This window comes from Microcaecilia unicolor, chromosome 10, assembly GCF_901765095.1.
Source record: "Microcaecilia unicolor chromosome 10, aMicUni1.1, whole genome shotgun sequence".
NCBI lineage: Eukaryota > Metazoa > Chordata > Amphibia > Gymnophiona > Siphonopidae > Microcaecilia > Microcaecilia unicolor.
This window is the reverse complement of record NC_044040.1, coordinates 60,978,744-61,005,701: the sequence shown is the minus strand read 5'-3', so window position 1 is coordinate 61,005,701 and position 26,958 is coordinate 60,978,744. Positions and strand designations below refer to the sequence as shown.

Genomic DNA, 26,958 nt, shown 5'->3' with positions numbered 1-26,958 from the left:
CAAGACCGGTGCTCTAACCACTAGGCCACTGCTCCACAGCAGGCATAAAAAAATGTGTGCCTGCCACTGCTGGTTGCATGCATAAGTGATGATTTTGTAAGTTAAGTTATTTGAGTACTTTCTCTTTTTAGTATCCCCGCTTATTAAGGCATTAATCAGCTGGTTCTAAAATAACTCCATGGTGTCTACTTTCACATGATATAACACAGGCATTACTGGGGATATAGAATAGGCAGAGCAGGATTGGCATTTATGCATGTACTTTACAAAATCCACGAATCAGCACTTGCTCTTTCTGGTACATATATGCACACAAATATACCTCTAATCGTATAAGGCATTCAACATATATGCCTTTTTAGCTTAGGTGCCATATGGTAAAATTACATCTATATTTCTGCCCCACTCTAACATCATACAGTTTTTAATTCTTTCTCAAAAAGATCCATGCAAACTCTTTCCTCCTCCAAATAAAATAAATTCTGCTAAGGGCACCTGTTTAAGAGGGATGATTATATCCTCTGTACTATGCTTCACTAGGTAAATCTCTCTTATCTGTACCCTTCTCCTCCACTGCTAACTCCAGACTCTGTTCCTTTTATCTTGCTGCACCATATGCCTGGAATAGACTTCCTGAGCCGGTACATCAAGCTTCATCTCTGGCCGTCTTCAAATCTAGGCTAAAAGCCCTCCTTTTTGATGCTGCTTTTAACTCCTAACCTTTACTCACTTGTTCAGTACCCATGTTTTATCATTCCCACCTTAGTAATTCCCTTATCCCTTATTTGCCCTGTTTTTGTGTCCTAATTAGATTGTAAGCTCTGTCGAGCAGGGACTGTCTCTTCATTTTCAAGTGTATAGCACTGCATACGTCTAGTAGCGCTATAGAAATGACACGTAGTAGTAGTAGTCTATTTAATTTTCAAAAAGTATTCAGTGAGGCAAATTTGTAGTTGAATTTAGATGTCTATGTTTTCAGGGAAACTCTTCCTAAATCTAGGCAGCCAAACTTGTCTGCCTTGATTTAGGATTGCTATTCATTTTATTAAAAGAAGGACTTCAATTACTAATAAACGTTAACGTATTAATATGCATTAATTTGAGTTACGGGCTTAGTAACTAGACTCCATAGGGAATAAATGGGCTTGCATTAATGCACATTAGTAAATGTGGCACTTAGGGCTTCTTTTATAAAGTTGTACTAGCAATTCCCGCACGGCAAAAGAGAGGACACCCATAGGAATTGAATGAGCTTCCTCTCATTTGCCGTACCAAGAATCGGTAGCGCGGCTTTGTAAAAGAGGCCCTTAGGTTGACAAATTAGGAATCTAGCATTGAAAATTGGCAATGATCCTCTTTCCACTGAGCCTACACTGCCCCTGACCTTGGTCAGCTCAGTATGGCTCAATTTTTATTTGGGCCAATTTAGCCACCGAAGGGGCACAGTTAACAGCAGCTAACATTAAGACGGGTTAGTTTACCACACATCGTGCTATTTTAGCACAGGTCCCATTTTATGCAATGAGACTTAGCTACTGATAATTGGGGTTAACAGTAAAACAACATGTTTTAACAGTAACCCGTGTTAACAACTTTCCCCCTAAATACCAGAGATAGGAAGCCAAATCCTTTGAAAATTGAACCCATGTGGCTAAAGTGGAGAACTTAGGGCAACTCAAGATAATTAAGAAGACTTTACCACTATAGTTCATTTTTTATATTTCACTTGTGAAACAGACATAAAAGGCTGAAAGATTTGTAGAATCTCAAGATAAAAGTTCAATTGTTATATTTTCTATCTTTGGCAGCACCTAAGACAAAGATTAACTAAATAAGGCTAGCATCCAACATGTCAGTACTATCAGAGAAAATAGTCAAAGAATTACCTGTGAAGTTTTGTGCTTTCAGGTGCAGATCATACAGTTTATGAATGTAACGTATGTACATCTCTTCTTTGTTTAGTTCTGTTTTGTAAAAGTTCTAGGAGAATAATAAAATTAGGTTTAGCAAAAATGGTAAACTGTTCCTAGTGCAGCCTTCTGCACTGATACTAGTCATGAATATGAAGGGCTGGATATTCATAACAATTTATCAATATAGTGGCTGCTGCTATGCAGGTAAGTCCTTTATCTATGAATTTTCAGCAGCACTATGAAACTTTTTGCAGACCGCCCCCAACACTGTCTAGACAGAACTGAGACAGAGTGAGGTTTGAGCATGGGCAGTCCACCTAACTATACAGATAGCTGGTGATAGTCAGCCATTATCGTAAAGCTAAGCAGTTTAATTTAGGCCTGCAAAAATGATAGGCTAAATTTAACTGGAGCCACTATCTATATAGTGACAGCGGCTGCTGCTCTTTATGTATATTCAGCACTGCTGCTTCTACGGCTGGCATTTAAACAAAAACAGTGCTGCAGCTGACACTTAAAACAAAAAACATGGACTGTGGCATTTCAATATTGACCTGGAAGTTTCTGTTTCCTGAAGATTATGTGAGGCCCTTATGAATGCTGACCTTCTGAGAAATGCATGCACAAGTAATATTATTTCCTGTTTGAAAAACTCCTCTGTAGTACATAAGTTAGAAATGGCTCTGATGGTTCACCGTGCAGTCAATGATTTAAAAGTACAAAGGGGTTAAGTAAATATAGAACATTTGTGAGACTGTGATGTCATAGAAAGTAATGAACAGATAAAGGATTAAAGCACAGAGAGAAAAGATGGTGAATTTAGGTTGGAGAGAGCATGAAAGCAAGTTAGGAGTAAGGCAAATGAAAGATCAGAAAGGGTAGGTATCAAATCAGTAGCTTGACTTCAATAAACCCTCTGAAAAAAAAGGCAGAAATATTTCATGCATCTACAGATTCTCAGTATTCTATGTAGGAAGTAATTTTACAAAGCTTTTTCCATAAGTAAAGTTTGTTCAGGAAGCAGAGAAGAGCTTTTATAAATCTGAGCGACTACATATATATATGTAAAAATTAAGCAGATAAAAATCGTGCAACTACTTTTAAACTCCCTGCATGTAGCTGTTCCCAGAAATGCAGTTTGTTAAGAGTAGATGCAGGATTGCAATGCTGCACCTTCTTTGGAGAGAATGTGAATTTGTGTGCTACTGTAGCTGGATCTGGGAACCTATTTTATAAAGAATATAGGCTTAACATAGGTGGATGTTTTACATTAGAATCCTGTTATAAAGTCAAGCCCAATATGATATGATCAAGTGACCTTTGTGTGGGTTTACAAACAGGTCAATATTCAAAAGCAGTAATGTGGTCAGTACCTGATGCTAACTACATAAGTTCTTTCTTTTAAAATTCAGGGCTCGCTAATGGACAAATTTGGACACACATATCAATGTACAGCCAAAATACATTCATTTAATGAAAGGAGGGACTAGCATGTCAGGGGCAGGGCCAAAATTTATCCATATAGCTATAGGCACCAACATTTAAAAATGATTGAGGTTGCCAATATCTTCCTTGGACACAATGAAGGAGCTTACTGGTAGCCAGAGAGCTGGCACCAGTGCATATAGGGGACAATTCTATAAAGGGTACTAAAAATTAGGGGCCAAAAATCTGTGCGCTAAGATAGTATTCTATAATAGCATCTGAGCACTCAGATTCCATTATAGATACAGCTTAAGTTGTTATATGGGTGCCAACATTTAGGCATCTAACTGTAGATGTCAACATTTAGGTGCCCACACTTATACCATGCAAAGGGAAGATGTTAGTGTGGGCACCTATATGTTGAGATCTAGGTGCACAATTTACAGTATTCTTTCTATAAGTCTGGCGCCTAAGTGTGTGACATGCTCATGTCCTGCCCACATACACGTTCCCTTTGCAGTTACATGCTAAAGTCCTTACGCATTAACTTATAGAATGGTGCCTAAATGCAGTTAGGCATCTAACTGCTGTTTACCTCCATTTGAGTCGTAATTTCTGTTTGAACATCTAAAGTTAGGAGTCTAATTGGTTCCTAACTTATGGCACCCTATATAGAATTAGGGAGATAGTAATACTATTTAGCAACTATTTGGAAAACTTTATTCATGTAGGGGTACTGCACAAATAGTAGTTCTAAAGTCAGAGGGGAAGTTACCAGTGTGGGCTAAAATTAAGCCGTGTTATGTTACTGTTAAAACCCAGTTATAAGTAACTAGGTCTCATTGTATAAAATGGGACCTGTACTAAAATAGCATGAGTTAGTGGCAAAACAACATGTTGATAACTATGCTCCTAAAATGGTTAAGGTTATTAGGGTTACATATCCTACCTATATGGACAGGCTCCCTGATTACCAGCCATATTTTTAAATGGAAGTTATGTTTAACTATTAATCCCAAAGATGTTTAGTCTGTAGCAGAGACAAGCATGCTTGCTAAAGCAGCACTAACTAGATGCCCCTTTCTCTATTGATTGTTTTTTTTTTAATTTCCTAAGGAGATAAAGCCACTTAAATATTTCTTATCCACTCCCATTCCCTTGGAAGCAATCCCAGGGCACTGATCAGATGGTAATTGCTCAATCTTATTAAATGTATACTTGGTTCTTAACTCTCAAGCCCATCCCACCCAGCAGGATAACCCGGGGCTGCAGATTGTACGCTTCCTGGCCAGACAAGCGTCCCACTAGGCTTTCCACCAGCTGCCGAACTGTATCCAGGAGTGGGCCTCCCTGTCTGTCCTTCTTCCCCAGAGGTGCAGTTCATCTCACCCACTTCCAGTCCAAACAGGCCTTTCCCTCTTCCACTCATGTGGGGGTGAGGGGGGGAGGTATTCTCTTGCTCCCTTCTCTGTACCCTTCTCCTTTGACTCCTGCTCCCTCAGCAGGCATTAATCAATGAATCACAGCAGCCCCTGCTTATGTAGCCAGGAAGGATATCCCCTCAGCTACATGAGTCCTGGTGGGGGTTCGGGCAACCAAAGTCCATACTCTCAGTACGGCAGAAGCTTTTATCCCATCTAACCCCCCCCCCCCCCCCCCCCCCCATACATAAGAGCACTGCCAATCATATTTTCATAACATCCACAACTATTTCAGTCTCCCAACACTGCCCACCTTAGGCAGCTCTAACAACTCCCTCAGAGGTTGCAAATAGAATTGCCCTCCATGTGCTTTAAATCTCATTTGAATGTAAAACAAAGACATAAATTGTTTGGCACATGAAAAGTCAAATGTGAGACTCTTATACGATTAAATGATGTTCAAGATAATATGACATTACAGAATTAGATCTTTCTGAGATTTGGATTGATTCCATGTCAAAAGTTGACTGATCATCCTTTTTTCTATACTGCTTTATGTTATATGGACTCCAAGTAATGCCACCCCTTTATCAAAAAATCCCTAAATGTGCTATCAAATACATATGCATTTTCTGGCATTCGTATATGTATTTTACAAAAGCTCCATGTTTTGAGAGAGTCTTTTGTAAAACAGTGGGAGGAACTGTCGACATCCTGGCCTCCCAATTCCTACCTCAGCATGCTATGCAAAATGAAGCTTTAGATGTAACTATGGAGGGAGGTGAAGGAAGTAAGAAAAACTTTAGCATGGAGATGGATCTATATCATGACTGGCTAGAGGAAGTTCTTTAACCAGTCCATGGCTGTGAGCCTTTCTCCAACCATGGAACTTTCTGTTGTTGATTAATGTCTCATCATTATATTTGATTCAATCTAACAGAATGAAAGAACAACTGATGTTAGTGCCACTGTTTTACAAGGGAATCTAGTCTCAGAAGATTTTTAGCTCTCTTTTCCCTATATTTCGAGTCTCACTATGGAATTCTTTACCTAATGCTATTAGGTCAGATAATAGCTACTTTAGCTTCCGAAAGAGGTTAAAATCTTTTCTCTTTCAAAAAACTGTTATATAACAAACTATTACTACTGTTGTATGCTTTTCCATCTACAAGACTATTCATGATGTACCTTTATTACTTTTATATACTCTTATTGGTCTATGTCAGGTCCACTTAGGTTATAAACCGCACTGAACCCTGAATTTTAATGGTATATAAGATTTGATTTGTACACTTGCCCTAAAACACCTATCTTCAACCACTGGTAGATGGAAGGGATGAAAAAGAATCAGAGCAGAGCTTGTGAGCCACCATATGTGCAAAAGCCCTGCAGCGGCCTTGCCTTCCACAAAGATTTCTTGTTTAAGGAGTTTAAGATTTTGTTGGACTGTGCATGTGTGTAATTTCACAGACACCAGGCTGATTCTCTCTCAATGCTTTAATTTGCCACCAGCTAAAGATAGGAAGCTCACAGAACCAGTCAGATATGGTAAGGAGGAGCATTAACATTTGGTGGGTCTCTGGGAGTAGGGAAAGGCAATAAAACTGGAGGGCTGGGAGAATGTTAAAGGCAGTAATTATTGTAAGATTGGCTACAATAAAATTTATTTATTTATTACATTTGTACCCCGCGCTTTCCCACTCAAAGCAGGTTCAATGCGGCTTACATAGTAATTGGGATTACAAAGTATTGGTGGAGAGAAATAAGTAGAGTATTATCGGAGTAATAAAAGAAATAGGAATGTAGGAATGCAGGGATGAGGGGAGTAGGAGAAGTATGAGCAAGGGTAAATGAGCAATTGGAGGGTAGATGAGGTGGAGGGGAGTGGACAAGAGTGAAGGGAATAGGAGAGGTGTGAGTAAGGGTAGGTGAGCATTGGGGGAGCGGTCGATAAGATGAAAGGGGATAGAACAGGGGATAAGCAGGGGAAAATGAGGCGGGAGATGTAGTCTAGGTCGTTCTCATTGTCTCCTGGATATGTGATGAATAGAAGGGTTTGTGGGAATTAATCTGGATCGTTTGGGTAGGCTTGCCTGAACAGATGGGTTTTTAGTGATTTCCGAAAGGGCAGATGGTCACTGAGTGATCGGATTGCTCTGGGGAGGGCATTCCAGAGTTGACTGCCTAAGAAGGAGAAGTTGGATCCATAATAGGTTTTGTACTTGAGTCCTTTGCAATTGGGGTAGTGTAGGTTGAGGTAAGTTCGTGAGGTTGTAGACATGTTCCTGGTGGGGAGGTCGATCAGGTCGAGCATATAGCCTGGAGATTCACTGTGGATAATCTTGTGGATTAGTGTGTGGACTTTGACATTGAATCATTCTTTGATAGGGAGCCAATGAAGTTTTTTTCGAAGAGGTGTTGCACTTTCAAATCGTGGTTTGCCAAAAATGAGTCTAGCTGCTGTATTTTGGGCAGTCTGAAGTTTTTTCAGGATGTGTTTCTTGCAGCCTAAGAAAATACTGTTGCAGTAGTCAGCGTGGGTAAGTACTGTGGATTGCACCAAGTTCCAGAATGTTTTCAGGGGGAGATATGGTTTTACGCGTTTCAGTATCCACATCATGTTGAACATTTTCTTTGTAGTGGATTTTGCGTGATCTTCGAGCGAGAGATGGTTATCTAATGTTACTCTGAGGATTTTTAAGTTGTCAGATATGGGGATTGTGGTGCCGGAGATGTTAAGGTTGGTAGGGAGGGGCGCGGAGTGCTGGGAAGAGAGGATTAGGCATGGCGTTTTTTCTTTGAGGGTCCTGAGCAGTAGGAAGGGAGACAGCAAAAAAAAAAAAAAAAAAAGGAGGTTAGGGACTATGTATTTTGGTAGGAGAAAGAGAAATAAAAATTGGAGGAATACTTGGTGCAGAGAGGCAGAGTAAAACTTGGGAGCCTGCTGAGGAAGGGAAATAATAAAAAATAAATTATGTGAGACTCACTGGGGATGTGAGAGAATTTTTGTTGTGCTGTAGGGTACAAAACATGTGAATCTGCTCCCCCACACTCTCTGTCTTTCCCCTTTGCCCCCACTCACTCATGTTTTTCCCATTTTCCCTGTCCGATGGGAATTGTGCCCCTGTAAATATACGAAATACATGTATAGAAACTCTGAAACTAGCTTCTGTGATATTTCTTTTTGAAATGATAGGAAAAGTATCCAAAGATTTTTTTATATCAGCTTTTAAGACAATGCACATGAGAGATTTTTGAGTGTGAGTGGGCCTTGGTAAAATGCATTGAAATAACTGGTAGGAATCTAGAATATGTGGACACCTAGAGGTTGAGAAGGAAATTATTTTTGAGATCTGGATATTTTTTTTCACTTCAGACAATGGAAAACCAATTCTATAATCTGAGCGCCCACGTTTACACACCCCTTCTATGCATAAATGTCTAGAATTCTGAGCGCCCACATTTACACACCCCTTCTATGCATAAATGTCTAGAATTCTAGCACATATGTGCATAAGCATACACTTACCCATGAAAGTGTTACCAGGGTGCCTAAATGGTAGTTGCAAATACAGTGCAATCCGCTTAAGTGCAAGGGTCTGGGACCAAAGAAATACATGCAGTTAACCAGAGCGTGCACTTAACCGTTGTGACCCAAAGAAGCTTGACATCTGATAAACATATGTACAATACTGTTTATTATATGTACAGTATACAGTCTCCGTTAACTGACGTTTGGCTTACTTGAAGTAATCAGTCATAGTCCTCTGTACACTCTTGTGTCTGTGAGTTCCATAGACTATGTCTGCCAGACGGTAAAAACTGTCATAGCACTGACATCCAGTGGCCTCCAGATAGGCCCGCACGGTGTTGAGACTCTCCAGTGCTCTTGCAAAAATGACAGGAGGTTGTTGAATTTCGTCAGCATGTGCCTTGCTGCTCATTTCATCATCTGCGTGTAGGCGCATATCTCAACATCAGTGCTGTCGTCAGCTGTTTGTAGATCGTAATCAACAGCTACATAGTGATGAAACTCCTCTTCAGTAACACCGGCTGGGATGTCAATAGCCTCTTCATCTGACGCGTTTGCAACAGCTGCATCTGTTTTGTCCCTCTCCACATCCCTAACAAAGCTTGCCCGCTTGTAGCAGTTCACAATGGTTTCCTGTGTAACATGATTCCAGGCTTCTTTCTGCATATTTAGGGAATCCAACAGTGATAGATTACGAGCCAGTTCAACAGCATGTTTATCCTTGCCAGTCTGGTCATTCATAACGCTCATCAGACGACGTAGCACAAGAGCCCGATAATGTTGTTTGAAATTGGCAATTATGCCCTGATCCATAGGTTGGATCAGAGAGGTAGTGTTTGGTGGCAGGAAGACCACCTTGACGTTAGACAGCCTGACATCATAGTAACATAGTAGATGACGGCAGAAAAAGACCTGCATGGTCCATCTAGTCTGCCCAAGATAAACTCATATCTTGAATTTGTACCTGTCTTTTTCAGGGCACAGAACGTATAAGTCTGCCCAGCAGTATTTCCCGCCTCCCAACCACCAGTCCCATCTCCCATCACCGGCTCTGGTACAGACCGTATAAGTCTGCCCTCCCCTATCCTAGCCTCCCAACCACCAACCCCTCTTCCCCCTACCTGCTCCGCCACCCAATTTCAGCTAAGCTTCTAAGGATCCATTCCTGCTGCACAGGATTCCTTTATGCCTATCCCACGCATGTTTGAATTCTGTTACCATTTTCATCTCCACCACCTCCCGCGGGAGGGCATTCCAAGCATCCACCACCCTCTCCGTGAAAAAATACTTCCTGACATCTTTTTTGAGTCTGCCCCCCTTCAATCTCATTTCATGTCCTCTCGTTCTACCGCCTTCCCATCTCCGGAAAAGATTTTTTTGCGGATTAATACCTTTCAAGTATTTGAACGTCTGTATCATATCACCCCTGTTCCTCCTTTCCTCCAGGGTATACATGTTCAGGTCAGCAAGTCTTTGGTCATACGTCTTGGAACGCAAATCCCATACCATTCTCATAGCTTTTCTTTGCACTGCTTCCATTTTTTTAACATCCTTCGCAAGGTACGGCCTCCAAAACTGAACACAATACTCCAGGTGGGGCCTCACCAACGACTTGTACAGGGGCATCAACACTTCCTTTCTTCTGCTGATCACACCTCTCTCTATACAGCCTAGCAACCTTCTCGCTATGGCCACCGCCTTGTCACACTGTTTCGTCGCCTTCAGATCCTCGGATACTATCACCCCAAGATCCCTCTCCCCCTCAGTACCTATCAGACTCTCCCCGCCTAACACATACATCTCTCGTGGGTTTCTACTCCCTAAATGCATCACTTTGCATTTCTTCGCATTGAATTTTAATTGCCAAACCTCAGACCATTCTTCTAGCTTCCTCAGATCCCTTTTCATGCTTTCCACTCCCTCCCGGGCGTCCACTCTGTTGCAAATCTTAGTATCATCCGCAAATAGGCAAACTTTACCTTCTAAACCTTCGGCAATGTCACTCACAAATATATTGAACAGAATCGGCCTCAGCACCGATCCCTGAGGCACTCCGCTACTCACCTTACCCTCCTCCGAGCGAACTCCATTTACCACCACCCTCTGTCGTCTGTCCGTCAACCAGTTCTTAATCCAGTTCACCACTTCGGGACCTATCTTCAGCCCATCTAGTTTATTTAAGAGCCTCCTGTGAGGAACCGTGTCAAAAGCTTTGCTAAAATCTAAGTAGATTACGTCTATAGCACGTCGATGATTCAATTCTCCAGTTACCCAATCAAAGAATTCAATGAGATTCGTTTGGCATGATTTCCCTCTGGTAAAACCATGTTGTCTCGGATCATGCAGCTTGTTGGCTTCTAGGAAATTCACTATCCTTTCCTTCAGCATGGCTTCCATTACTTTTCCAATAACCGAAGTGAGGCTTACCGGCCTGTAGTTTCCAGCTTCTTCCCTATCTCCACTTTTGTGAAGAGGTACCACCTTCGCCGTTCTCCAGTCCCTCGGAACCTCTCCAGCCTCCAAGGATTTATTAAACAAATCTTTAAGAGGACCTGCCAGGACCTCTCTGAGCTCCCTCAATATTCTGGGGTGGATCCCGTCCGGTCCCATGGCTTTGTCCACCTTTAGCTTTCCCTCCTCCGAGCGAACTCCATTTACCACCACCCTCTGTCGTCTGTCCGTCAACCAGTTCCTAATCCAGTTCACCACTTCGGGACCTATCTTCAGCCCATCTAGTTTATTTAAGAGCCTCCTGTGAGGACACATCATCATTGTGTGCAGCACAATTATCACAAAGCAACAAAATCTGACGCTTTTGTGCCCGCATTCTAGTGTCTAACTTCTTTAGCCACTGCTTCCTAATTTTCCCAGTCATCCATGAATTTGCGTTTGCCTCGTATGCCACAGGAAGTCGCTTAACATTCTTGAAGCAAGGGGGCTGTTGGCTCTTTCCAATGACGAGTGGTTCCAACTTCTCACTCCCTCCATATTACAGGAAAGGAGGATCGTCAGTCTGTCCTTCGACGTTTTACTTCCAGTAGTTTCGGCTTATTTGAATGCAAGTGTTCCATCAGGAATCGCTCGCCAGTAGAGACCATTTTCGTCAGCATTGAAAATGTCACGAGGTGCAAACTCATTCAAGATGGTAGGAAGAACTGAAACAACCCAATTTTCAGCACCAAAGTCATCAGCGTCTTGTTTTTCACCATGCTGTTTCTTGAATTTTATGTTGTTCCTCTCCTTCCATCTTTCCAACCATCCAACAGTGGCTTTGAATTCAGTTAGTCCAAGACTTTCAGCTAGCTGATTAGCTTTCTCTATAAGCAGTGGACCACTAACAGGAAACTGTCTGCTCCTGACTTGAGAAAACCACTGAAGAGCATCTTCTACATCCTCAGCTTTTCCCGCCCGTTTATGTTTCTGGTGTGGATTTGTATTGTTTTGTCAGTCTTCCAGAAGCTGGTCTTTCTGCTTCAAGATATGTGAAATTAGCAATAGATACTTGACTTTGTTTGTTTTCTAATTTTTTAAGAACTTCTATTCGTTCAGCCAGTGTTAAAGTCTTACAGTTGCGCGACGACGACTCTGACAACTTCAGTGTATACTCTAACAACATTCTTGCGCTTATTCTGCCTGTGGCAGTTAACCGAGATTTCAAATTTACTGCCCCTTTGTCACGCGCCAATCGGCTTCCATGTTCCGTGCGTGCGCTTATGCGGAGTCTTTCCTGCAGAGGAGTGGTCTTATACCATGCATATAAGCGGATTTTGCACTTATCAGTGGTGTGCTAAACCGAAGTTTGTTCCCATAGAAATTGATGGCACCAAAAACGGGACCAAAGTACAGCATGCAGTTAAACAGAGAATGCGCTTATCCGACGTGCACTTAAATGGAGTGCACTGTACTTGCATAACTTACATAGTGCATATTTGCAAAGGGGGTATACACAGGGGTACAGCATAGGCAGAGCTTCCAGTTACATGTGTTCCTGTCAAATTTAGGCGCTCACACTTATGCCAGGTCTATATCTGGTGTTAACTGTGGGTGAGTAAATATTAGGTGTGCTGATACTGGTATTCTATAACAGAACCTAGGTGCCCAATTTCTGTTATAGAATAGGCTCGTATCGTACATCCTCAGGACACCTAAATGGAGGTGCCGAGTAGTAAAATTGCCCACAAAGTATTTACTTTTCTTTTTTGCTTGTTAACATTTACTTCACATGGAAAGAAAAACCCCACCTCAAAGGTATAGAGAAAAATATAATGTTCTACAAACCAGAAGGCTAACAGTGCAGCCAATCTTTTTACCATCCACTTCTCCCATCTTCATGCAATCCCTAAAAACACAAAGAAATATAGTTAGGTTTTTAAAACTTGTGGTCATATGTGTGATTATCTCCCAGTTGATGAGATACTATGTTCATTTTCAAAACAGAAAAATGTCCAAAAAGCGGCACAAATTGGCAGATGTTTGTTTTTTTGCCACAGCATCAAATCACCATTTTTGAAACCCATTTTAAGATGTTTTTATATGCAGTTCACCTGCAGTACATCCAAATCGCAAGGGGGCATGTTGAGGGTGGAATTTGGGCGTTCCCAGAACTTGGATGTTTTTCTGACATAATGCAACAAAACATAAACGTCCAGGGCTAAGAGTTAGACATTTTGGACTAGACCAGTTTGAATCATGACTAAGTCACAAAAAGGTGCCCCTAAATAACCAGATGACCACTGAAGGGATTAAAACATAATCCCCCTTACTTCCCCAGTAGTCACTGACCCCCTCCCATCCCCCACACCCAAAGATGTGAAAAACAATACATAACAGCCTCCATGACACCTTCAGATGTTATGGCCAGTCCGATTAGAGCAACAAGCAGGTCCCTGGAGTAGCTTAGTGGTCAGTGCAGTGTACTGTAGAGAAGGTGACCTAGGCTCATATCCCACTCTGTTACACTTATAGCGGAAAGAGTAAGCCCTCCAAAACCCACTGAAAACTTACTGTACTCACATATAGGTGACACCTGTAACATAAGGGCTATTGTAGTGGTGTACAGCTGGGTACAGTAGGTTTCTGAGGGCTCACCATTCAATTTAAGGGGGTGACGATGAGATGTGTAACTGGGACCTTTTATGTGAGGTCCACTGCAGCGCCCCCTAGGTTGCCTCACTGCTCTGCTAGGATGTATGTGAGGCTAGCCTACATAGAATGATGGCCCCCATACATCCCAATGGCTTGTTTTTGTGCATTTCTCCCTTGGAAGTTTTTTCTTTGAAAATGGTCAAAAAAGAAAAATGCACTGAGCATAAAATGTCTAGGAAATGGCCACTTTCAAAACAAAGAGATAGACACTTTTCTGGTTCAAAAATCACAAAGTTCCCCACTTGATTTTTGGATGTTTTTGGTAAAACATCCAAAATCGGATTTGGATGTTATATCGAAAATGCCCCTCCACATGTGTATGCTTGGTGCAAAGAGCTCCTAGCTTTCAGAGAGCAAGTCCAATCTCTTGAGGCTAGAGCAGCAGGCCTGGAAGAGCTGAGGCAGAAAGGTATTTTTAATCTGGTCGTGAGCCCTTGAGCCCAGGCCGAGGCCTAGTATAGGGTTTTGGCCAAGGCCTAGGGTAGACCAAACAGGCTACGCACCACCGCAACCACCAAGCCCTGCACACACAACAACAACTAACTAACACCACCAGAAAATGGGAGATAAGAGCATTCAGGCAGGCCTCACGGCCTATCGGGAACCCACTCGCACACAGTCCAAGCGGCCGAACAGGAATCAAGTCATACACTGGGAAGGGGAGAAAGAACAATGAGGGGTCCCCAAAGGGACAGGAGCACCAGCAATGCACACAGCGCTAGCTAAGAATGCAAGGGAAAAAGGGGACTGACAGACATTCCTATAGGAAACACAAGGCTGTGCCACCGGCAGTCAAGGATAAAGGAAGCCACACAAGAGAACACTCTAGGCTGTACCCTATAGCACACAATGGAAAGGGAAAGTCACCCAAGAATACACAATGCTAACCACACAACATACAGGGATAAAGGGAACTGCTATATAGGAATAAACAAGGCTGTGCCACACAGATCTCAAAGGTAAAGGGAATCTACACACAAGAATGCACAAGGCTGGCCTCACAACGCACAGGGATAAAGGGAACTGCAATAAAGGTATACACAAGGCTGTGACACACTGCACACAAGGACAAGGGAATGTTAAGCAAACAGTGAACGTTGCTTAAACACACACAGATAAAATGAGCAGCGCTCACCAGAAACAGGAGACAGACACAGCAAAGAAGGAATAAAAGCAGGCAAAAGGAACAGACTGCTTCAAACCACAATCTGCCAGAAGCAGGGCTTATACTGTAGACAAAGGCTTAACACAGAGGAAAGGGAAGCGTAAACAAACTGGAACGATACAAGGGGCAAACTTACCACAAACAACACTAGCAAAGCAGAGAACACAAGCAAAGCAGTGGAGGAGTGGCCTAGTGGTTAGTGTGGTGGACTTTGGTCCTGGGGAACTGAGGAACTGAGTTCGATTCCCACTTCAGGCACAGGCAGCTCCTTGTGACTCTGGGCAAGTCACTTAACCCTCCATTGCCCCATGTAAGCTGCATTGAGCCTGCCATGAATGGGAAAGCATGGGGTACAAATGTAACAAAAATAAATAAATCCAGGCGCAGTGTAGTGAGGCAATCAAGCACAGGCTGGGAACACTCAGCACTCACACAGAATCTACGAGCTACCAGGAGAGAAAGCAAATCTCCAACGTAAATACAGTGCACAAGCACAAACAGAGAGAAAGGAAAGCTGGCTTCAGCTGACAGCAATCAAACACTAAAGAAAGGGTTGCAGGGAAAGGTAGGCTTAAGTAGATCAGGCTTCTGACGTCTGCAGCATCAGATGTCAGCTCAGCCCCTGACAAGTCAATCAGGAGCGAGTCCCAAACATTCCCTTGCTTATCTAGCAGAATCATAACAGGTATATAGAGAAGACCTACAGAAACATAGTAGAGAAGTCCCACCTTCACTCTGGCAGCCTCTGTGCTGCCTTAGAGGAGTAAGGTCACATAAAAGGAGAAGATCACCCTGGAGTAGCATGGAGCGATCCTATAGCTAGGACCTGCCCTCCAAAGGATGCAATATTCTCTGGCACTGAGGATATGGCTGCAGCGGCTTTTGCCCAGGATGAAAGAGTTAGGATGTCCATTTTAGTTGGTGATTCAGTCATTAGGCATGTAGATGGGTGGGTGGCCGGTGGACTGAGGATCATTTGGGCACAGGTGAGAAGTAGGCAGACTGCACACATCACCTAGATAAGATTTTAGATAGCACTGGGGAGGAGCCATCTATCTTGTTACATGTGGGTACCAATGGCATAGGAAAATGTGGAAGGGATGTTCTGGAAGCCAAATTTAGGGGCTCTTTATGAAAGGCTTGCCGCACGGCAAACCGGAACAACAGCTGGCCCAATGCGACCACCAGCAGTAGTTCCACCTCGAGTGCACATCATTTCTGGCACACCAGAAATATTTTTGCTATTTTTACTAATGAGTTACCCTGTGAGCCCTTACCTCCATCACAATGGGTGGCGGTAAGAGTTCCTCACCACATCACCACACGGTAAGAATATTCTTAACGCATGCTCATTTTATTTTTAGGGGCTTTTTACCCGCTGTGGTGAAAAGGGCCATGGCGTGCAGTAAAAAGGGACCTGGCTCATGGGAAAAATAGCCTCTGCTGCTATCACAGGGCCCTTTTTACCACACCTTGGTAAAAGGACCCCTTAGGCTTTTAGGTAGAAAGCTATCAATAGAAATCAAACAAAATAAAACATGGAAAAGAAAATAAGATGATACCTTTTTTTATTGGACATAACTTAATACATTTCTTGATTAGCTTTCGAAGGTTGCCGTTGGCCTTCCTTCCCTGCCTCTGTCCCCCCCTCGCCGACGGCGGGACACAGGCAGAGAAGGAAGGCCGACGGCAGCTAAGATGATCTGCCTGCTGTGGTTTCGGCGCTGTAAGTTGAATCGCGAAGAGAGGGCCCGGGCCGGTGACTCCGGGGGGGGGGGGGGGGGGGGGGGGCGGAGACCTGGCAAGGAGGGTAGCTGGAAATCTCGCCCATTTTAACGGGCATAACGGCTAGTATATTAAGAAAATAAACAGGAAACTTCTTCCAGAGGCTATAGTTACATTAACATTTATAGTTAGAAGACTAACTATTTTGTGCCCACCACATTCACTGTGGGAGTGGACACTACAATTGTTCTAGCCTCCACAAAATTACTTAAATGTCCTGGGTCAACAAAGGAATAAACCTTAGACCCCAATTTTACAATACATTTAGAAGGAAACCGCAGGAAATAAGTAGCTCCCAAGGTCAAATTTGAGGTTTAAGAGCCATAAAGGCCTTTCTCCTCATTTGTGTGGCCCTGGATTGATCAGGAAATACATGAATTTTTTGACCAAGAAACATTTGATCCTTAAAACGGAAATGCAATCTCTCCAGAACTCTGCAAGAATTCTGATAAGTTAAAACTCTGATGAGCCCCAACTTTATTGCCATCTTGCATTTTCAGGGCCTGAACAAAACCTCCAATATAATACACTCTAGTAATATGTGGTGTGGAGGGGCATAATCGAACGGCGCCGGCCATCTATTTTGGTGGCACCGCAAAAAGCAGTCCCGACCCGTATAATCAAAAAAGATGGCTGGCCATCTTTTGCTTCGATTATATGGTTCGGCCCGGCCAAATGGCAGAGATCGCCAGGTTTGAGGTGGCCGGATTCGGTTTTCAGCAATAATGGAAACTGGGCCAAAGCCATATCAAACCCAGCGAAATGCAAGGCATTTGGTCGTGGGAGGGGCCAGCATTTGCAGTGCACTAGTCCCCCTCACATGCCAGGACACCAACTGGGCACCCTAGGGGGCACTGCAGTGGACTTCACAAATTGCTCCCAGGTGCATAGCTCCCTTACCTTGGGTGCTGAGCCCCCGAACCCCCCCCCCCCAAAACCCACTGCCCACACCTGTACACCAATACCATAGCCCTTATGGGTGATGGGGGCCACCTACATGTGGGTACAGTGGGTTTTGGGGGGCTGCCATTTACCACCACAAATGTAACAGGTAGGGGGGATGGGCCTGGGTCCACCTGCCTGAAGTGCAGTGCACCCACTAAAAACTGCTCCAGGGACCTGCGTACTGCTGTCAGGGAGCTGGGTATGACATTTGAGGCTGGCATACAGGCTGGCAAAAAATGTTTTTAAAATGTTATTTTTTGGGTGGGAGGGGGTTGGTGACCACTGGGGGAGTAAGGGGAGGTGATCTCCCATTCCCTCCGGTGGTCATCTGGTCAGTTTGGGCACTTTTTTAAGACTTGGTCCTAAAAATAAATGGACCAAGTCAAGCCGGCGAATTGCTCGTCAGACCTGGCTATCTTTTTTCCATTATCGGGAGATGGCCGGCAATCTGGATCTCTGCCTCGTCCCGCCCCCGTCCCACCTAACGTACCTCGCTGGAATGCCCCTTTGAACTTTCGCCGGCTCCATGACGGAAAGCAGTTGGAGCCGGCCAAAATCGATTTTCAATTATGCCGATTTGGCCGGATTTGGAAGATTGCCAGCCATTTCCCGATTTATGTTGGAAAATGGCCAGTGATCTCTTTCGAAAATGAGCTGGATAGAGTCCACAGTTGTTCTCAGGACTTCAATCAAATATTTCTTTAACATCTACAAAAGTGAGAGTACGGGGGATCTTGGAAAGTTTAAAAATCTCAAATTCAGGCGTTGCTCATAATTCTCCAACGCCTCCATTTTTTTTATGAGACACAAGATTGTCTTTCTCTAAACCAACCTTAACAGATTTCAGTTCTTGATTAGACTGCTCTAAATTTGAAATCCTCTCCTCTTATTTCTTAAACAGCCTCTCCCTGGGTATGTATCTGTGTTCGGAGATAGTCAGGACCTTCCAAAATTCCATCAAACTTATGTAACATAGGGGTCCTTTTACAAAGGCGCGCTGAAAAATGGCCTGCGTAGTGTATGCGCATGTTTTGTGTGCTCACAGAATCATTTTTCAGCGCACCTGTAAAAAACGCCTCTTTTTTGCTGAAAATGGATGTGCGGTAAAGTCAAAATTGCTGCGCATCCATTTTGGGTCTGAGACCTTACCACCAGCCATAGACCTAGTGGTAAAGAATTTGGGCGGTAATGACCTATGTGTGTCAGATGCCACTTGGCGCATGTCCACTACGCACGCCAGAAAATAAATATTTTTCAGACATGCGCCAAAATTGAAATTACCACAAGGGCCATGCGGTAACCAGGTGGTAACTCCAATTTGGCGTGCATTGGGCACATGTAGGCCCCTATATGGCTTAGTAAAAGGGGCCCATAGTACTTTGCAAAGATCTGATGGCAGCCAGTACCTCTCTCAAATCTGTGGGTCCACTCACAGCAACCTGTCCCAAGCGTGTAAGTTCACCAGACTCTTTCTCATCAGTAGCTACTGCCACCTCCAGAGGAATCGCCTGAGGAGAGGAGATGCCAGCTCCTGCTGCACCATTGAGTGGGTTTACCACGGCTGCACTTCCAGCTTCAGTGGCGTTCACTTGCAACACTGAGTCACCCACGCTACCGTGTCTGAGAGGAGTCTTCAATGATCCTGGACTCAGTGTGATGTCTAATGCTGCAGGAAAGGGCTCTCCACTGCCAAGCTCCTGTTCTTGGGTCGATGCAGTAACCAGAGTCACAAACAGGCTTATTTTCAAAAGAGAAGGGCGCCCATCTTCCGACACAAATCGGGAGATGGGCGTCCTTCTCTCAGAGTCGCCCAAATTGGCATAACTGAAAGCCGATTTTGGGCGTCCTCAACTGCTTTCCGTCGCGGGGACGACCAAAGTTCAGGGGGCGTGTCGGCACTGTCCTCGGTTTCCATTATGGCTGAAAACTGGGGACCACCATCTCTAAGGTCGTTCATCTCAACATTTAGGTCGACCATCTCGAAGGTTGACCTAAATGTTGAGATTTGGGCGTCTCCGACCGTATTATCGATAATACGGGTTTCCCCGCCCCTTCGTGGGGCCGTCCTGCGAGGACACCTCATGAAAACTTGGGCGCCCTGTTCTATTATGCCCCTCAAAGTCTGTCAGTGTCTGTTGTACCAGGCCTGGCACTAATGACTCTGCAGATAGAAACATCCGCACCTTGCGTTTCACCATTGTTATTCAAGTAGAAAACCATTCCAAAATCCAGACGCTAAAGAAGCAATGTCAACCAGCCTCCACTCTGTCAGCCATCTGCCCCACCCACACCTCTATCCCCTAGTTTGACAATTTGGGGGATTTTCTTGACAGGTAGTTTAACATTGGAAAAAACAAGTAAATGCATTGGTCAAGGGGGCCTTTATTTATGCTGAGAAAATTACGCAGAATAAGAAGTTAACTGGAACTTTCAGTTTTCAGATTAGTAGTACAAAGTCTTTTACTATCCCAGTTAGACTGTTGCAATACAGTTTACATGGGGTGTCAGAAATATATTTTAAGGAAGCTGCAAATGATTCAGAATACATGTTAATTTAATTTTTGCTGCTCAGAGAAATGACAGAGTGACTCCCATGTTCATTAAATTACACTGGTTGTCAGTGGAGGTTCAAATTCAGTTCAAATTATGTATAATATGTACCTGCAATCCGTAAGTTAAAAACTTACTTTAACTACATAATGAGCAATGTGAACAGCAGAAAGTGCTGCAGACCATCCTGACCAGCACGAAGTTCTGCACACAGGAAAACTTTCCATTTTCAACTGAGGTTAGAACTGAATCTTTGCAGACAAGTCACAAGCATGCCTTTAAAAGAGCCATCTGAACTGCATTTAATCTAACCAGGAAAGTTAAGCTTGTGAAAAGGCAGATTCATGTAAGTTAATCAAACCAGGAATGAAAGGGTGAATCAAGTAAAAACCAAATGTTCTGGATGATAACCGGTCTGCACACAAGCGAGCTGTTAGCTAAGAAAAGCAATGTTTGGAATGGTCTAAGTGCATTTGTCAGAAGAGTTAAGTTTGTGAAGAGGCAGATTTGTAAGACTTAATCAAACCAGAAAGGGAAAGTGAATCAAGTAACTTTGCTTATATTATTCTGGATGGTAACTGATCTGCATTCAAGTGAACTTGTAGCTAAGAAAAGCAATGTTTGGGACCATTTAAGTGCATCTATCAGAAAAGTTAAGCTTATTAAAAAACAGAAGATTTGTGGAAGTTCAAAACCAGAATATCTGAGAGACTGTGGGCTAGATGCACTAATCAATCGTTAGAGCCCTTCCCTTACCGATTCCCTTAGCAAATCGGTCAGGAACGGGAATGCAAATGAGCTGCTCATTGTAGCTTACTTGCATTCTCTATTCCATCGTTAAACAGTCGGCCAATCGGCTGGTCGAGCATGTGCAGAGCAGCCAAGCGTTATGCTATAAAAAAAACTCCCTCTAAAAAGACGTTCTTTTTACAGGCTGCAAGCTAATGTACAGTTCAGAGGCAAGACAATAAAAACTAACCTGACGATACGGAGGAGCCTTCCAGCCCAGAAAAGCTGCTTTTTATTTTCTTTCAGCCTGGCACAAAGGCAAATGACGCTTAAGTAGTTTTCAGCTTGCGCCCCCAGGGTCGGGACGTGAGAGGACACAAATCAAAACTTTTTGGACGTCCCTGATACTGATAACAGCTAAACACGCTGGGATTGGCTGAGAGAGACCTGGAGCTGATCAGTTATGCTATTACTTACTTGTTCTGGAGTGCTGTATTTTGTTATGCTGTTTTGATAGATGTTCAATAAAGACTTCATACAACGCGCTGTGATTGGCTCAGAGACTTCCAGGTTTCTCAGTTGAGTGAAGCACAGCCAAAAAGGACGTTTTTATTATTCCGGGTTGAATGATGTCCAAAAAAGAGCTTGCAGCATCGGAGCCTGTTTGATTTTTTAAAATAAAGCTTCACTTCAAAAAATAAAAAACGGCCATTTTGGCCGACCTCCCCCCCTAGCAATAATAAAAACGTCCTTTTTGGCCGTGCTTCATTCAGCTGAGAGACCTGGAAGTATGGGAGGGACATCCAAGCAAGTAGAGTTATGGCCGAGTAGTTAGAGCACCAGTCTTGTAATCCTGAGGTGGCGGGTTCAAACCCCAATAATAGTTTTGTAAAAAAAAAAAAAAAAAGGACAAGCACTTGGATTTTTTCCCACTTTTTAAGTTTTATGAAGTCTTTATTGAACATTTATCAAAACAGCATCGGAGCCTGTTTGATTTTTTTTTTTTAATATAGTGAAGAACGTCCATAAAGGACGCTCCTGAGGAGCACTTGGCTGTTTTTGCCCCCTGATTTGTTTTTTTTAACATTTCAATAATTTTTCCAATCCTGCGCAGCCCCAATGAGAGGTACAGACCTCTCGTTAGATTTTCCAGCGTTTTCCAGCGTTAAGGCAATTGGAAAAGGTTAGTGCATCTCATTACAATAGGGTTTCTACACGATTTGCTCATCTGCATTCCGTTTTTGTTAGCTGCTACCCTCCTCGGAAAAAAGTCTTTAGTGCATGCCAGGGTTTACTACTTGCTCGTTAATGGCTCGTTTAGTGCATCTGGCCCTGTGCTAGAACTGACCACATTCCTAAGAGCAATTAAGTCAAGTACCTTCCTTTTGTCTTTCAAGCACCTTTCCCTGCTCAAGAGCAACCCCTCCCCTCTGGGTCATCAGCAATCAAAGGTAGCCAGAGAAATCAGGAGGAAAACAGTTTTTTTTATTGGCAAATCTATGAAGATTTTAACATTTTAAGCAAGCATAAAAATGATTAAGAAATGAAATTTGCTTAAAGTGACTGTTGCAGAATTGATCAGAAACTTTGAAGCAGGGTATCAGAGTGAGATGGAATCTTCCAACTTGAGTTCCTGTGTTGCATTTGTCACACCTCTGTGCTAATTACCTTGAAGGTGCTCTGAAGTTCCCCTCCCTCTCCCTCCAGCCAAAGTCAGAAATCTGAGCCCTGGGCAAGGAGGGTGGGACCAATTAGTTGCTAAGAGACTGATTGAGGGAGGACCTTGACTCAGAGCTACTCTCCCCCCTCCCTTCTCCTCTGCTCATTATCTCATCACTGAAACCTGATCCAGTACTGATCTCAACAGCTGAAAGGCAGACCCTCTTCTTAACTCAGTAAGAAAGGGAAGCCTGAAATAACATACAAGACTAGAACACCAGACCCCACACCAAAGAAAAAATGTCTTATCACGCATCCAGTCATCAGAACTCGGTCTTATTAGTAGCCCACAGCGAAAAGAAACCAAAATGAATACCTTCAAACTACTCCTAATAATCTACTCGTTAACACTGATCTGCTTAACCCTAACCACCCCTCTTGCAGAAAGTAACATTATACGCATACTATACATAAGTACATAAGTAATGCCACACTGGGAAAAGACCAAGGGTCCATCGAGCCCAGCATCCTGTCCACAACAGCGGCCAATCCAGGCCAAGGGCACCTGGTGAGCTTCCCAAACATACAAACATTCTATACATGTTATTCCTGGAATTGTGGATTTTTCCCAAGTCCATTTAGTAGTGGTTTATGGACTTCTTCTTTAGAAAACCGTCTAACCCCTTTTTAAACTCTGCTAAGCTAACCGCCTTCACCTCGTTCTCCAGCAACAAATTCCAGAGTTTAATTATGCGTTGGGTTAAAAAAAATTTTCTCCGATTTGTTTTAAATTTACTACACTGTAGTTTCAACGCATGCCCCCTAGTCCTAGTATTTTTGGAAAGCGTGAACAGACTCTTCACATCCACCTGTTCAACTCCACTCATTATTTTATATACCTCTATCATGTCTCCCCTCAGCCGTCTCTTCTCCAAGCTGAAAAGCCCTAGCCTCTTTAGTCTTTCTTCATAGGGAAGTCGTCCCATCCCCGCTATCATTTTAGTCGCCCTTCGCTGCACCTTTTCCAATTCTACTATATCTTTCTTGAGATGCGATGACCAGAATTGAACACAATACTCAAAATGCGGTCGCACCATGGAGCAATACAATGGCATTATAACATCCTCACACCTGTTTCCATACCTTTCCTAATAATACACAACATTCTATTCATTTTCCTAGCCGCAGCAGCACATTGAGCAGAAGGTTTCAGTGTATTATCGACGACGACGACATGTAGATCCCTTTCGTGGTCTGTAACTCCTAACGCGGAACCTTGCATGACGTAGCTATAATTCGGGTTCTTTTTTCCCCACATGCATCACCTTGCACTTGCTCACATTAAATGTCATCTGCCATTTAGCCGCCCAGTCTCCCAGTCTCGTAAGGTCCTTCTTTAAGTTTTCACAATCCTGTCGCGAGTTAACGACTTTGAATAACTTTGTGTCATCAGCAAATTTAATTACCTCGCTAGTTACTCCCATCTCTAAATCATTTATAAATATATTAAAAAGCAGCGGTCCTAGCACAGACCCCTGAGGAACCCCACTAACTACCCTTCTCCATTGTGAATACTGCCCATTTAACCCCACTCTCTGTTTCCTATTCTTCAACCAGTTTTTAATCCACAATAGGACATTTCCTCCTATCCCATGACCCTCCAATTTCCTCTGTAGCCTTTCATGAGGTACCTTGTCAAACGCCTTTTGAAAATCCAGATACACGATATCAACCAGCTCCCCTTTGTCCACATGTTTGTTTACTCCTTCAAAGAATTGAATTAAATTGGTCAGGCAAGATTTCCCCATACAAAAGCCGTGCTGACTTGGTCTCAGTAATCCATGTCCTCTGATGTGCTCTGTAATTTTGTTTTTGATAATAGCCTCTACCATTTTCCCCGGCACCGACGTCAGACTCACCGGTCTATAATTTCCCGGATCTCCCCTGGAACCTTTTTAAAAAATTGGCGTTACATTGGCCACCCTCCAATCTTCCGGTACCACGCTCGATTTTAAGGATAAATTGCATATCACTAACAGTAGCTCCGCAAGCTCATTTTTCAGTTCTATCAGTACTCTAGGATGAATACCATCCGGTCCAGGAGATTTTCTACTATTATTTGCTATACTGTATTTGATCAGATACACCACACCTCATCAAACTGACAACAACGTAAACAAAGGAAAAACACCAACATGCGGACAACCACCACAGAATGCAAAGAAGGGTCCAAACAAACCCACCTCAACAAATAAATGACAACTAATAAAAGTCCACACAACACCAGATGCTGAAGACCCATTCCAAACAATTCAAGTGGGCTACATCAACCCCAGATCTGCAGTAAACAAAACAGCAATACTAACAGACTGGATCATGGCAGAAGACCTTGACCTACTCTTCATCACTGAAACCTGGATCCACGACCAAAAGGACCCCATAATCCTAGACCTGTGCCCTCCAGGATACAAAATCACACACTAGACCAGAAAGGAAAACAGAGGCGGAGGCATAGCACTAATCTATTGATCCCACTTTTCCACCGAAACCACTGCAGAGTCCATGACACCTCAACTTGAAATTGTCTCAATCAGAATCCACAACAAAACCCTACGCGATCCTTGAATTGTGTCTTGTTTTACAGACCTCCAGGTAATTGGAACGAAGGCCAGACTAACTTCATGGACTTCATTTCAAACACATGTGTAACCAACTCCAATGTACTAGTATTAGGAGACATCAACCTTCACCTAGAAGACCCAAACTCAATCAACGCACGATAATGTAAGGAATTCCTCCACCTATGGGATCTCAAATGGCCACAAATGCAAGCAACCCACGCCAAAGGGCACACACTTGATCTTATCTCACACAAACTTTCAACAGACCAGAACCTAATAATAACCAATATTACTTGGACAGAAACACCCTGGTCTGATCACTACAAATTAAACTTATCCCTACACTGGCCAAAGAAGGGATTACACCAAATAAAAGAGCACACATCCTACAGCACAAGAGGTCAAGTAGACACGAAAACATTCTGGCAACAGATATACAACAATGAATGGACAACACACATAGACTCCATATATTACCTCGTGGAATGGGATAAAAGATGCAAAAGCATATTAGATGAAATAGCACTCTTACGAACTAGAACTTCACGTAAGCATACCTTGATACCATGGTTCAATGATGAACTGACAAAGATAAAAACACAATCCATGAAACTCGAACGAGCATGGAGAAAAACAAAAGACGAACACACACTCAACACATGGAAACAATCACAAAGAAAATACAAATATGCAATAAGACAGACCAAAAGATCATACTATAAAACTAAAATAGGGACAGATTACAAAGACACAAAGAAATTATACCAACTCGTGAACAAACGCCTAGACACCAACTTGGTCACTACATCGAATACAGACATTCCATCTGCAGACAAACTTGCTAAGTATTTCAATGAAAAAATTGCAAACCTACGCAACATGCTACCTCAGGACAACACTGACATCGAAATCTTCCTTAATGAGTTGGACCCAACCACTGGAGAATACCCGGCTGACCGAACCTGGTTAAAATTCGCCCTCCTTACCGTCGATGCAGTTGCGCAGGCGATCAGCAGGTTCTCCAACACTCACTGTAAACTAGATACCTGTCCTAACTACCTAATGAAATCCACCCCTGACTGCTTCATAGCAGACCTCACATCCCACCTAATCTACATGCTTCAGCAAGGTCTCTTCCCTAAGGAAAATGGCAATATCCTACTCACCCCGATACCAAAAGAAACCAAGAAAAAAACAAATGAAATCACTAACCACCGTCCAGTAGCATCCATTCCATTGTCAGTCAAACTGATGGAAAGCATGGTAGCCAAACAACTTACAGACTTTATAAATAAATTCTCAATATTACACGAATCACAGTCAGGTTTTCGCCCCCTCCACAGCACAGAAACAGTACTACTCACCCTCCTAGCCAAATTCAAGCAGGAAATAGCAACAGGCAAAAACATCCTCCTCCTCCAATTCGACATGTCTAGTGCATTCGAAATGGTAAGTCATAATATATTAATAAGACAGATAAGTTCAGGATTGGTGGAATCATACTTAGCTGGATCAAGGGTTTCCTAACCACAAGAACATATCAAGTAAACTCAAACTCAAACATATCACCGTGGAAAGCATACTGCGGAGTACCACCGGGATCACCGCTATCACCGATCCTCTTCAACCTAGTGATGACCCCACTAGCCAAGTCCTTATCCAACCAAAGCCTTAACCCTTTCACCTATGTAGACGATGTCAAAATATTCATTCCTTACAAATCTAAACTGACAGAAATCACCAACAAAATCAAGATCAGCTTGAACATCATGGACTCTTGGGCAAATGCATTTCAATTAAAACTCAATAAAGAAAAAATACACTGTCTCATCTTCTCATCCCTACACAGCGCGGATAACCCCACAATTATCAACACCCAGATTACACCTTCCCTATCTCAGATAGCCTGAAAATCCTCGGTGTTACAATGGACTGTAACTTAACACTAGAGAGTCAAGTGACATCCACAACAAAGAAAATGTTCCACTCAATGTGGAAACTCAAACGCGTGAAACAATTCTTCCCGAGGGGAATATTTCGCAAACGGATACAACCAATGATAGTAAGC

At 43.0% G+C, this 26,958-nt stretch overlaps 1 protein-coding gene across 1 annotated transcript in view; it reads right to left on the bottom strand.

The window, feature by feature from the left end:
• DOCK4 (dedicator of cytokinesis 4) overlaps window positions 1-26,958 on the bottom strand; it is a 798,954-nt gene that overhangs the window by 162,370 nt on the left and 609,626 nt on the right. Inside the window, 2 exon segments of the mRNA XM_030215964.1 lie at window positions 1,887-1,980; window positions 12,570-12,630. Coding sequence (XP_030071824.1) covers window positions 1,887-1,980; window positions 12,570-12,630 — 155 coding nt within the window.